Here is a 15,533-nt window from a genome sequence, read left to right on the forward strand (position 1 = left end):
AACACCATAGAAACATACTAACTATTAAAAAGACTATAGCAACACCATAGCAACATACTAACACATCCAAAGCACTCTAGCAACACTGTAGCAACATACTAACTATACAAAACACCCTAGCAACACCATAGCAACATACTGCCACATTTAAAACACCCCAGCAACATACTAACAGCTGCTCAGAACACCCAAGCAACAGCATAGCAACATACTAACATATACAAAACATGCTAGAAACATACTAACTATAAAAACACCATAGAAACACTGTAGCAACATACGGACACATTCAAAACACCCTAGCAACACCATAGCAACATACCAAGAACCGCTCATAACACTCTAGCAACACCATAGCAACATACCAACTATACAAAACAACCTAGCAACACCATAGCAACATACTAACACAGCCAAAACACCCTAGCAACACCAAGCAATACCATAGCAACACACTAACATATGAAACACCCTAGCAACCTCCACAGCAACACATTGCCACTCAGAACTCCCTAGCAACCACATAGTAACATACTAACAAATACTCAGAACACCTAGCAACACCCTGGCAACAACCCACAACACTTTATAATCATAGTGGTAAGTTTTACACAAGCAAACTCAAATTTACTTAATAAAATTTATTTGTCCAAACATTTAACTGGAATCATTTTTAATTTAGTTATATAAATGATGGTGCTTTTTGTTTAATACTGTCACCCTCATGTTTTATACCACATAAATATTGCTGTTTTTTTTAAACTGACACTGTAATCTCATATTAAATAAATCAGTTAATTTTTCAAATGTAAGTAGCTTGAAGTGTAGCTGACTCCATTTTTCCAACGAGTAGTTTCAGAAGAGTTCGGAAGTATTTTCTCCAAACGTACTCTCTGTTATAAGGTTTCAGTATCTCTTCTCTCCCACGCCATCTGAAGGTGAGCAGTCTTTGATTTGAGATGATAACGTATGAAGCGTTTGCTAATCCTAGCCTCCACACGCATGAGCATGTGTGACTCAACTAGATTAGATGCCATAGAATTAATTCTCATTAACTCGAGCAATTATCAAACATGTCATGACTGCTCCGTAATGCTCTTACGCCGGCCTGGCGAACAGGATTACGCCACACATACAAACACTTCCTTACGTGACGCCTCTAGAGCGTGCAATTCTCTTCTCGGCACATATGGACGGAGACAGGCAGACGGCGAGATGATTCCAGCAGGGAAATCGGACAGTGGATTCCCGACCTCACACGTTCATATTACAGGTCAGCAGAGACACATGCCGAAGTGAAGGAGGGTGTGAGCGAGTCTGTGTTCAGATGTGAAAGTAAGAGGTTTGAGAGGTGTGTGTGAGGGTGTGAATACATCAGAGCTTCACTTTGATTCATCTCAGCAGTGATGATGTTCCATCTAATCAGGTGTTTTCAGATCCCACGGCTGATGGTCCATGGCTGCATCTCAATTGCCATAAATCAACACTTTAAAATAATTCATTTTCTGGTGGTGCGTGTGTATTAATTCAGTAAGATTAAATAAAACTATAGTACTTTGGCAACATTTTTGGGTTAAATAACAAAATAAACATTTGGGAATTCCTGCTTTAAGAGAAAGTCCACCAGAAATGTACTGTGCATCCACCTTTGCAATATTAGCTTCAACATACTATGATTAGGGAGACGATAATCCCAATCTTACACACTATATAATACAGACAGTAGGTGAATGCTGCCACAGCTCACATGTGCCGATTGGTCTCTCTGTTAGCAGGTAGATAAGAAAAACAGCATGCATATATCTGTCCAGGAAACTCACTTCTTCCCATAATCCTCTGCCGAGCACAAGCGAGAGGGTTTTGCAGGCACGTGTCCCATGAGCCCTCGACGGGAAGAGGAATAAGTGTGTATGTGTGTGGTGTGAAACGATACCCACAGTTGCTCTCAAAAGTCTTTAATTAACAGCACAGCTGCAGGCGGGAATCACACGGCCAAAGATCTCATATCACACCAATCACAGTTTAACCATAAAAAAATGTGTCTCCGTCTTTAAACTTTGCATTTGGGGGCTCTAAAGTTTCTTAAATGTTAAATCAATGTTGAAAATAAAAGTTTGGAACAGTTTGGAACAACTAGTGGTGAACGAATCACAAATCAAGCGTTTGAGTAAAAGTACAGTAATCCAGTAAAAGTATTAAGTACTCACAAGGAGACTGGAGAGACTCACTCTGACCAGAACATGTAAATCAGTGAGTTGTTCACTTCAGACTTGCTCTGATTAGATCATTTGAATCAGTGAGTTGTTCACCGGAGACTCACTCTGACCCGATCACTTTAATCGGTGAGCCGTTCACTGGAGACTCGCTCTGACTGGATCATCTGAATCAGTGAGTCATTCACTAAAGACTTGCTTTGATCGGATCATTTAAATCAGCGAGTTGTTGACTCGAAAACTGCACTGATCGGTCATGTGAAACAATGAGTTGTTGACTCGCGAATCACTCTGACTGATCATTTGAATGCGAGAGCTGTTCAATTGGAGACTTGTTTTGACCGAATTATTTGAATCAGTTGGTTTTTTACTGGAGACTCGGTCTGTCCAGATCATTAGAATCAGTAAGTTGTTCACTGGAGACTTGATCTGATCGGATCATCTGAATCAGCGAGTCATTCACTGGAGACTCTCACTGGCCGCATCATTTGAATCAGTGAGTTGTTGATTCAAGAATTGCTCTGACTGATCATTTGTATCAGTGAGTTACTAACTGGAGACTCACTCTGACCGGATAATTTGAATCAGCGAGTTGTTCACAGGAGACTCACTCAGACCGAATTGTTTGAATCAGTGAGTTGTTCACTGAAGCTCTCACTCTGACCGGTTCATTTGAATCAGCGAGTCATTCACTGGAGACTCACTCTGACCAGTTCATTTGAATCAGCAAGTTGTTCACTAGAGACTCTGACCGGAACATTTAAATCTGTGGTTTTTGACTTGAGAATCGCTCTGACTGATCATTTGAATCAGTGAGTTGTTCACTAGAGACTCGCTCTGACTAGATCATTTGAATCAGTGAGTCGTTCACTAGAGACTCGCTCTGACTAGATCATTTGAATCAGTGAGTTGTTCACTGAAGCTCTCACTCTGACCGGTTCATTTGAATCAGCGAGTCATTCACTGGAGACTCACTCTGACCAGTTCATTTGAATCAGCAAGTTGTTCACTAGAGACTCTGACCGGAACATTTAAATCTGTGGTTTTTTGACTTGAGAATCGCTCTGACTGATCATTTGAATCAGTGAGTTGTTCACTAGAGACTCGCTCTGACTGGATCATTTGAATCAGTGAGTTGTTCACTAGAGACTCGCTCTGACTGGATCATCTGAATCAGTGAGTTGTTCACTAGACTCGCTCTGACTGGATCATTTGAATCAGTGAGCTGTTGTGAGCTGCAATTCAATCAGTCCAACTTGCAAATGAATTGTTCAGTGCAATTTGTGAACCGATTTAACAAGTTCATTGAAAAGAATCAGCTCGTTCTTGAATCGGACACTGTTATCATGTTTCAAAGCGGGTGAGGATTTCTCCTGTTCAAAATAACGAGGAACAACATGTGTTTAAGAACTGTAGTTGAGTAAAAAGTATGACATTATGCTTTAAAATGTAGTGAAGTAAAGATACTTGAAAAAAAATCCACTTAAATACAGCAACAAAGTAAAAAACTGGAATTGTCCACAACTGGAATGACAGGTATAATTTCATTTTTGTGAACTATTCCTTTAATTTCCAATTGAATTGAGCCTGAGAAACTGATCAGCACATAATCCCAAATCACATTCCTACAGTATCTATTTCTGACGTGATTTCCTTCAGTTTCAGCCTGTCTCTCTCTCTCTCTCTCTCTCTCTCTCTCTTCCTTTATGAAGCTAATATTAGCCATCGCTGACAGACATGAGCGCAGTACAATACAACCCTCCATTCATGGCAGATTATAGCCGGCCATTCTCATGATAATTTCATCCACCGTCTGTGCGAGCTGCAAATATTTGCCTCTTTCTATTCTTTTACACAGAACAGCGCCTGTGCAAGACATTTCTGGTGAGATCTGGAGATTTTAAAAGTGAAGATATTCATCATTTCTACATATCTAATGCATCTAAGTGTGTCACATAGTTTGCATACGGCTTTGAGTTTAACAAAGAACACAATAATTCAATAAATAAATAAATAAATCATTTTGTTATTCTGTTTTTTGTTTTTACTTGTTTGAAAAATAAACATGCAACAAAATTTCAGTAGAACAAAACACACTTATATTTCAGATAAAATCTATGAAAACAATTTTTAATATCTTATGCAATGTTCTTTCAAGTAAATGTATCACAAAAACACAGTTTCAAAGCTTCACCAGTGATGTCAAAGGACAAATATAATAGCATTACACACTAAGAGGCTCCAAAAACAATCAGTCATAAATAAAACATCTACTAGAATTTAAATAAAAAAATGATTCATTAGATGTAGCGTCAAAAAATAAAAAGAATTATAAAATAATAATAATAAAAAAGTAAATAAAATAATAAAATAAAATAAAATATGGCTATATAATGGAGCTGGATGACACAAAACTGACAATTTTTTTTCTGCCCTGAGATATTAATATGAATTCACTGACCTGTGCATCTATCTATGTGTGCGTGTGATTTACTCCATGCGAATCCATCACAAAGCAAACGTCACATGGCTGTTCTCGTGCATGTGAGGTTTCCGTCAGGTTACGTTTCATCTTTCCTAGACAGGAACTAGTTTGAAGAGGAACCCGCTGGCTACTGTCTCATAGAATAACAGCAGAGGTAGTACAACCAGGTGTGTGTGCGTGCGTGTCCTTCTGTCTCTATCTGTTAAACACACACACATACACACACACAGTATTTCCTGTCTATCTGTCTTCCGACAGCTCAGGGAAATGTTCTGAGAACACATTAGTCAAGCTAACGAACGGACACACGGCCTCCCTCACCTCCATATTAATCTGTGTTTACCGTGCTAACGTCTCCTCTACAGGATGCCTGGCTCCAGGGTCTGGCACGCACTGAATCGTGAGTTGCGTTGCCATGGGAGCAGGTTGCCATGGGACGGGCGGCACATTAACGGATCGCCGTTTGACCCGCAGCTCACGGGCCGCGTCCACCGGGAGACCAAATGGCTGGTTAACCCACTTGGCAGTTCTGAATCTCCAAAAAAGCAGGCCAGCAGACCAGGGCAGACGAAACGGTCTCTTCTGCTCACCAAGGCTACATTTATTTAATCAAAATGACATAAAAAATGTAATATATTATTAAAATGTAAAATAGCTGTTTTCTATGTTATTATATTTTAAACTGTAATTTATTTCTGTGATGCGCAGCTGAATTTTCAGCATCATTACTCCAGTCTTCAGTGTCACATGATCCTACATTTCATTTAATCAAATTTGCTGCTCAAAAACATTTCTGATTATTATAAATGGTAAAATAGTTGAGCTGCTATGTTATTATTTTTTAAAAACTGTGATGCATTTTATTCTTCAGGATTCACAGATGAATAGAAAGTTCAAAAGATCATTACTTCAGTCTTCAGTGTCACATGATCCTAGTATAAATGCATGTTTGGCTGCTGTCCGGATTTGCTGCTCAACAAACATTTCTGATTATTATAAATGGTGAAAAGATGGGGTTGGAGCTGCTGATAAACCGTATTTTTAGAGGTAAACAGCTGTATTTGAATGCATTTTATTCTTCAGGATTCACAGATGAATAGAAAGTTCAAAAGAACATCATTTATTTGAAATATAATTTATTGTGACATCATAAATGTCTCTTCTGTCACTTTTGATCAATTTAATGCATCCTTGATGTGTCATTTTAAAGCAGATATGCCTTCTTTCTACGTAATTTAGGCTCATTATAAATATATAGACTATAGATCAGCAAATAAGCGTTTATTTCTTACCTAAACAAGCTGTATTAAGATAAAGTCTTTTTTTTTTTTTTTGAAAAATTGATCAAAATAAAATTTATGCTGAAAACAAGAAAAAATATATATACCAAAAGATTTTTTTTGTGTTGTTTAAAACAAAAATACTAAGTAAGAAAATATTTTTTCCATTTCCAAGTTTTCCATTGATGTACGGTTTGTTATAACTATTTGAAAATCTGGAATCTGAGGGTGCAATAAAATAAAATAAAATAAAAAATACTGAGAAAATCACATTTAAAGTGGTTTAGTAATGCATATTACTAATCATAAATTAAGTTTTGATATATTTATGGTAGGAAATTTACAAAATATCTTTATGGAACATGATCTTTACCTTATATCCTAATGATTTTTGCCATAAAGAAAAATCGATCATTTTGACCCATACAATGTATTGTTGGCTATTGCTATAAATATACCCGTGATACTTAAGACTTGTTTTGTGATCCAGCGTCACGTATGAGTTCTAGTATTTTCCTCTCACAATTTCAGTGTTATATTTTAATGCATTTATGTTCAATATCAATACCTTTAATTTATGCACTTTATGTAATAATTCATGACTGCAAATTGATTAACTGCCAGTCACAGATATTGATCAAATTATTAATGACAAATAATCAATTTCCAATGAATCTTTAACACCACTAGTGCTTCGCCTCAAATCCTCAGGCTATTCCTTGCCACATCATCCACATCATAAACGTAAAACAAAGCCATACTGAAGAGGCCTTTAGACTAGTAGGACTTACAAAAGTGTTCAGAGATCTCTCTCTCCGTCCTCTGTGATTTTACATCATCTTTAAATCAAGAAATCTCACAATCTCCCTAAACGGTCTGAGTAAGCCGTGCCACGCCGCTCCTGCGGTAAATACATAAGCTGCAGGCATTAAAGATTCACAATGAAGTATCAGACAAACCGAAGCAGTCATAAGCCAAATGCTCAATTCCCACCGCATGCTCAGACTCCCATGAATTTATAATATAAGAACAGGATTGGGGGGGAGAGATTTTAAAGAAGTAGCGTGAGATCAGTTCGCCCTGCAGTGGCGAACAGGTATTTGTGTCAGTGTTTAGATTACAGTCAGCAGAAAAACATAATGCTGTTATTCATTCAGCGCCTGGAGATGTTGAAAATGCATCTCGCCTGCTTTCTTATTCAAGTCAGAGCGTAAGAGCACAGATCTGAATGACTTACCGGCCTTCCTTACATGAGAAAATCTGTTTAATGCCTCAGACTGAACCAAGATGAAATGGAGAGCAAATTGAGACTTTTATTAAAGCATCGTGATGTTTCTCCAGAGAAAAAACTCCATGCGTGTCTCCTCTGGAGTTTCAGACTGAGGTCTAAACAGTGTACTTCAAATGCATGATTTTAAAATAAATACAGCACATTATGGTCTTAAAATCACATGCCACGTCAGTATTACAGTATTTCTTATCTGTATTTCTCATCATTCACACATCTCTGAGTCTCCTATTTTTACCCTCATGACACAAAAACAATTTCCTGAAAAAGTCAAGAGGTTGATGTAATACTTGCAGCTTCCTTTCTAAGAGCATCCCAGCTCACTCTTTATGTGCTTTTAGTCTGTTTTTACCATTACTATATTGCACATTTATTTATTGCACACATTTTTATCTGCTGGAACATAAAAGACATTTTCTGGTTTTAATGGTTTAATTCAATTTCAGTAATCATCAAAAGTATGTCTAATTAATTTAATTAATCAAACTATAATAATTTATTACAATTTATTACAATTTTAACAATAATATTTTCCTATGAAATATTAATATATAATTTCAAAAACACTGGTAATGAAAGGAATGCATACAAATTGTATGCATTTATCCATTACTTTTTATTTAACAATCAAATCTTTTTAAATATAGTGAAATTTGTACTTTTTTGGCAAACAATTCGCTACACAACAGATGATTTTGTTTGGGGATTAATGGACCAAAAAAGTTGCATTAAATTGTTGTAAAAATGGAAAATAAATAGGGCTGTCAAACGATTAATCATGGTAAAAAATGTTTTGATAAAAACATGTAATAAAAGTTAAGTTTAACTTGAAGAAATTATGACAGAAATATATTATTGTACAGCAAAATGTACTTGTCAAACTAAAAAAAATAAAAATAAAATAGTAATAATACAGGTTTTTAAATTAATTAAAATATTTATTTATTTTTAGGGTTGTGAAACGATTAATCGTGATTAATCGCATACAAAATAAAAGTTTGAGTTTGCCTAATATATGTGTATGTACTGTGTGTAATTATTATGAACATATAAATACAAACACATTCATGTATATATTTAAGAAATATTTACAAGTATATGCATTTATTATAATTTTTATATAATTTACATTATATATATAAAAAAATTGGACATTTCTCTTAAATATATACATTAATTTGTGTGTATTTACATATACATAATTACACACAGTACATTTTGCTTGTACAATAATATATTCTGTCATAATTTCTTCAAGTTAAACTTAACTTTTATTTTGGCAGCTTGTAAAAGACCTTTAAATTTCAGTGTATCTGTTTTTATATATAAAAAAGCATCAAATAAAATGGTGAAATGAGAAACTGTGATCATTCACACAGAAACGCAGAGACTAGTCCATATCAAAATCTGATTAAGTGCACAGCCCTGCTTTTGCTTTATTCTTCCAAAATTTGCCAAATTCTGTGACATTTAGGATTGCAAAAAGGTGGAAAATTTTCTGTAAATTTTGGAAACATTCCAGAAATTTACCAGAAATTTTCCACCCCTTTGCAACGCTGACATTCCACATGATTTTTCCCCACATTATCCTTTATTCTGTTTTTATGATGTTTTCCGCAATTCCACTCGCATTTCTTGCATCACTGAAAACACAGGGCCCTAAATACAGCAGCAACAACACGTAGCAACCACCTAGAAATGCCCTAGCAACCACCCATACAAACCTGCCAATGAGTTTTGCATTTCTAGTTTCTAATGTTACTGCCGTCTCTGTTGTATCTGTGACTCAGACTATCTGGGGCATCTGTAAGACCCCTGCATCTTTCTTTTGATCTTCTCTTTCCCTCTTTATATCTTCTCCATCTCTATGATTCTCACTTTTTTCCATCCCTCGGTCTCTCAACAGATGGTGCACCATGTGGCGATCTGCCTGTGTTGAGGTGGGCATGAGGGAAGAGACCGAGGTCTGCCCATGCAGCGGGCACGAGGGACCCGCCTGGCACACCATACTGCCCGCTGACCACGACTGAGGTGAGGTCAATCACTCATACCGGACTAGACAGGAATCTACAGAAGTGCAACTACAAAAACAACCCCATTTTCTGAAGTCTGGAGCACAAACGCTGCATGATGACGCACATCGTCAAGTTTAATACTTGGGGTTGTTTCAAAAAGCCCTTCTGAATTTAATTTCAATCATCAGAGCTAAAACTGCCTGCGAGTGAATATTAATATCTGCGCTCTCGAGTTGGTTGTTTATGGGCCGTTATAAGTGCATTATTGTGAATTAAAGTAGCCGGCAGGAAGTGTGGTAATCATGTTAGTGTGCTGAGATGAGTTTAGAAGTGTCACGCTGTCGTCCAGCTGGACTGTGTTTTCTCCACACACTCATATTCTGCATAATTGACTTTCTTCCTTCACAGATTTCGTTACTTCCAAGCTTCATGAATATCCTTACCCTTACAGTTTCAAAGTTTTCCTGGTTCATTCTCTAATTGATTCTGTAGTTCTTACTCTGTTCTGATATTAAAAGCTACTGTGTCTGATGTTTTGGTTGTTCGGATAGTTTCTGGTTTATTTAGTATCACTGTAATTCAGTCAACGGTACTTTGACTTCCTGAAGAGTGAAACACAGTGATGCTTACAAAACAAATGGAAGGTTCTGCCTGCAATCACCCAGAACACACTAGCAACCACCTAGCAACTCCCTGGAAACCACCCAGAACACCCTAGAACTGTGGTTATAACTTTTGCATGGACAGACACCAATTAACATTTGCAACATCTAGTTATTTTTATAATTTAATCTGGTGCTACTACCTAGAAATGCCCTAGAAACCACCCAAAACACCCTAGCAATGACCTAGCAACGCCTTGAAACCCCCCCACAACACCCTAGCATCAGGGTTATGAATTTTGCACGGGAAAACACCATTAACATTTTTAAAATCTACTTACTGTTACAAACACAAACACCTGGCAACACTCTGGAAACCACCCAGAAAACCATAGCAACCACTTAGCAACACCCTGGAAACCCTACAACACCTTAGTATCATGGTTGTAGCTTCTGCATTTGCAAACACCATTAACATTTGTAAAATCTACTTATTTTTACAACTCATTTTGGTGCTACTACAAGGCAACCACTTAGCAACCCCCTGAAAACCACTCAGAACACCCTAGCAACTCCCTGGAAACCATTCGCAACACCCTAGAATGGTGGTTATGACTTTTGCATGGGGCAAACACCATTAACATTTTTACAGTCTAGTTACTGTTACAATTCACTTTGTTGCAACTCCGTAACAAACACCTAACAACACCCTGGAAATCACCTAGCAATCACTTAGCAACACCATGGAAACAACCTACAACACCAAGTTACATGGTTGTAACTGCATGGGCAATTACTAAACATTTGCAAAATCTAGCAATTTCTACAATTCACAAGGCAACCATTAGCAACTCCCTGGAAACCACTAAGAACACCCTAGCAACTCCCTGGAAACAAACTGCAACACCCTAGAGTCAGGGTTATAATTTTTGCTTGGACAAACACTATTAACATTTGTATAATCTAGTATTTTTTACAATTCACTTTTGGTGTTACTACAAGGCAACCACTTAGCAACCCCCTGGAAACCACTCAGAACACCCTAGAATTGTGGTTATGACTTTCGCATGCGCAAACATCTTTAACAGTTGTAAAATCTAGCTATTCTATCATTCGCTCAGGTGCTACTACCTAACAATGCCCTGAAAACCACCCAAAACACCCTAGCAACACCCTGAAAACTCCACACAACACTCTAGAAAAAGGGGTATGTTTATTGCATGCGCAAACACCATTAACGTTTTTCAAATCCAGTTACTGTAACAATTCACTTTGTTGCAACTGCATAGCAAACACCTAGCAACACTCTGGAAACAACCCTAGCAACCACTTAGCAACACCCTGGCAACACCCTACAACACCATAGTATCATGGTTGTAACTTCTGCATGGGCAAAAACTATTAATAACTGTAAAAATCTATTTATTTTTTACAATTCAATTTGATGCTAATACGAAACAACCACTTAGCAACCCCCATGGAAACCACTCAGAACACCCTAGCAACACCCTAAAATCATGGTTATGACGTTTGCTTGGACAAACACCATTAACATTTGTAAAATGTAAAAGTAGTAATTTTTATAAATCACTCTGGTGCTACCAGCTAGCAATGCCCTGGAAACCACCCAAAACACCCTAACAACCGCCTAGCAACACCTTGGAAACCCCCCACAATACCCTAGCATTAGGGGTATGACTTTTGCATGCACAAAAACCATTAACATTTTTAAAATGTAGTTACTGTTACAATTGACTGTGTTGCAAGTGCATAGCAAACACCTAGCAACACTTTGGAAACCACTTAGAAAACACTAGCAACCACCTAGCAACATCACGGAAACATTTTTTAAAAATGGAAACAAAATCCAGTTATTTTGGCACATTGGTGTCACTACATAGCAATCACCAAGCAACACCCTGGAAACCCAGAAAAAAACCCAAACAACCCCTAGAAACAACCTAGCAACCCCCTGGAAACCACCTACAACACACTGGAAATCCCCTGGAAACCACCCACAACACCCTGGAAATCACCTACAACACCCTAGCATTATTTTCATAAATTAACTTTAGTGTCACTACAGAGAAACCATCTAGCAATGGCCTGAAAGCTACATAGCAACATCTAGGAATCCACTTAGCAACCTCCTGGAAACCACCCACAACACCCTGGAAACCACCTAGCAACCCCCTGGAAACCACCCACAACACCCTGGAAACTACCTAGAAACCCTCCGGAAACCACCCACAACACCCTGGAAACCACTCTAATAACCCCCTGGAAACACCCACAACACCCTGAAAACCACCTACAACACCCTGGAAACCCCCTAGCAACCCCCTGGAAACCACCCACAACACCCTGGAAATCACCTACAACACCCTAGCATTAGTTTCATAAATTAACTTTAGTGTCACTACAGAGAAACCATCTAGCAATGGCCTGAAAGCCACATAGCAACATCTAGGAAACCACTTAGCAACCCCTGGAAACCACCCACAACACCCTGGAAACCACCTACAACACCCTAGCATTATTTTCATAAATTAACTTTGGTGTCACTACAGAGAAACCATGCAATGGCCTGGAAGTCACATAGCAACACCTAGGAAACCACTCACAACAACTTGGAAACCACCAAGCAACGCCCTGGAAACCACTTAATATAGTGGTTGTGGCTTTTGCATGAGAAAACACCATTAAAATGATTAAAATCTAGTTATTTTTGCCCTTATTTGGCATCACAACAGAAGAAATGACACACTTTCCCCCATAATTCACACGTCATTCTCATACACAAGAGTCCCTGCGGTCTTGTCACCACAACGACAGATGACAAACCCACAATGCGGCACCTTCGCAGGAAGCTTTCCCTGCTGTTTTTGCGATTTGTTCATTATGTTAACCAACTGGCCGTCACTCACCTTCTCCTGATACTGCCTGCGCGAGGAGTCCAGCGACTGGATGAGCGCCGTGGCGTGGCCGACGAACATGGCGTAGCAAGTCGCACCCACGATCATGCTGAGGATGGTCAGCCACACGTCTGTCATGCCGACGGGCGGGTACATGCCATATCCGATACACAGCATGTGGCTCATGGCCTTGAAGAGAGCGTAAGAATACTGCTGACCCCACGTGTCGTTCTGAAAGAAAGAGACAGAATGAAAGACCATCACAAACAGTTCATGTCCACCTGATAAATGAAATATACCATGTTTATGTGGTGATATACCTCAATATTCATGATACATTCACGAGTACTTTGCTAGTGATATAAAAGTAAATTATGATTTTTTTATTCTTTTAATTTGTCCATTTAAGACAATTCCATTAAATTAATTTTAAAATAGATAACTGTAAATATGACAGTGTTAAGAAGCTCTAATAGTGTCTCTTACTGGGTTATTATAGTTCACTAAAACTGAAACTAAAATTAAAACCATAAAATAATTGTTTCTTAAAAAAAAAAAAAAGTTAATTGAAATAAAATAAAATATATAAAACACTTTATTTTGGCCAAGGCATGATTTCTGATTTTATTTTAGTTAAACTGACATACCAAATAAAATAAAATAAATAAATAACTGAAATAATTAATAAAAACTACATAGACATTAAAAAATTACTAAAACTAAAAATGACAATAACACAACAAAATTACTAAAACTTTAAGTGAAACTGTGAAAAGGAAAAACTGAAAATGTAATATAATTTTCTAAATATTAATAAAAATTATATTAGTATCTTAATTATACTTTAATAACTTGCAAAACGCCATTGCTAAGTTCATTTCTGTAAATCGGTTTGAATGTTTTAATGAATAGATTCAAAAATCTGACCCAGATTGTTTATAAAAAGGTTACAGTAATTGTATAATACACAAATTGGTATTATATTAAATTAATAATAAATAATAAATTAAATTAAATAAATTGTTTTTGTATTTCTAAGTATTGTTATATTGGTGCAAATAAATCATTAAATATCTATAAATATTTCTATATTTTATTTCCTGCACTGCAAAAAAATCTTTTCGTACTTCGATTTTTTGTCTTGTTTCCAGCCAAAATATCTAAAAATTCTTAAATCAAGAAAAATTATCTAGACAGGTAAAAATTATTGTCTTGTTTTCAGAAACAAGTCAAAATTAAGTTTTTTTTTTTTTTTTTGCTTGAAACAAGCAAAATAATCTGCAAATGGGGTAAGCAAAATAAATTATTTTGCTTTCCCCCCATTGGCAGATTATTTTGTTTGTTCTAAGCAAAAACTCAATTTTTAATATTTTAATAATATTTTTGTTTAATAATTTTTTAGATATTTTTGCTGGAAACTAGACAAAAAAATCTAAATAAAAAAAGCATAGTTTGCAGTGTGCTTAAACATTTTGAATGCATAAATAAACAAATACATCAAATATCATCAAAAGGTTAAAAAATATTAAGGTACAATCTTTTAAGATGAACAAACCTACATGCATGCATGAAACAAAAAGTTCAAACGCTTCCAATGACGGCATGAATATGAATCCAGATTGACTCCTGAGAGTTTGTGGCGGGAGAAAACACAGTGGCATAAAATGAAAATACGAACGAATGAGGCCGAAAAAGAGAAATCCGAGCTGGAGAAAAGTGGGTCAGCTATTTAGAAAGATGTGAAATTTCTGCGTGTCTCTAAAATAGTGAATAAATTGCCCTTGTCCTGTGGACGTGTGCGCGAGCCCGTGAGGAATCAATATTGGCTCCGTCTGAGGTGACATGTCCAGATTGCTTTCAGACTCATTTCTGTAGGGGCTCAATCCTGAGAGAGCGACAGCTTATTACAGCTCTCCAAAAAGAGGAAAAAGATCATACCGTTTCGTAATGACAGCCCCGTCACTGGAATAGCTGGATCTAACAACCTAAAGGAGCTGCGGGCGTCAAAAGTGAATTTGAAAAGATACAGCGTGGCCCTATTTGACTTTATTACATGAGTATGTATTGAAAATACTGAGAAAATGGACAAAATCATCACCTGAAGCTCAGTGTACTCATAAAATGAAAACAATGAATAAGGTCTATATTTTTTAAAGCATTTATTAACCTTTGTTAATCTTTCTTAAGATACAATTGTTTATTGTTTGTTCACAAGGCAATAAAGGGGTAGTTCACTCAAAAATTATAATTTGGTGTAAATGGATTACGATGAGTTTGTTTGTTCTTCAGATTTGGAGAAATGTGTCATTCCATCACTGTCTCACCAATGGATCCTCTGCAGCGAATGGGTGCCGTCAGAATGAGAGTCCAAACAGCTCATAAAAACATCACAATAATCTGTGCAGATTTCTCTCCTGATTCTCCCCTGATTAAAAACGTCTTAATGATGGATTTGTTTCATCTTTTGTCTTCTCAAGACATTAACTGATGGGCTGGAGTGGTGTGGATTACTTGTGGATTATTGTGATGTTTTTATCAGCTGTTTGGACTCTCATTCTGACGGCACCCATTCACTGCAGAGGATCCATTGGTGAGCAAGTGATGGAATGATACATTTCTCCAAATCTGATGAAGAAACAAACTCATCCTAATCTTGGATTGACTGAGGGTGAGCACATTTTCAGTGAGCTTAATTTTTCAATATTTTCAAAATCATTACGACAGCATACATGCTT

At 36.9% G+C, this 15,533-nt stretch overlaps 1 protein-coding gene across 1 annotated transcript in view; it reads right to left on the bottom strand.

Annotated features, from left to right (window-relative positions):
- Positions 1-15,533, bottom strand: part of hcn4 (hyperpolarization activated cyclic nucleotide-gated potassium channel 4) — a 94,861-nt gene that overhangs the window by 34,266 nt on the left and 45,062 nt on the right. The window contains exon 4 of the mRNA XM_051134544.1: positions 12,811-13,029. Within this exon, the coding sequence (XP_050990501.1) occupies positions 12,811-13,029 (219 nt within the window). The remainder of the gene's footprint in view (positions 1-12,810; positions 13,030-15,533) is intronic.

Source organism: Labeo rohita, chromosome 18 (genome assembly GCF_022985175.1).
Source record: "Labeo rohita strain BAU-BD-2019 chromosome 18, IGBB_LRoh.1.0, whole genome shotgun sequence".
NCBI lineage: Eukaryota > Metazoa > Chordata > Actinopteri > Cypriniformes > Cyprinidae > Labeo > Labeo rohita.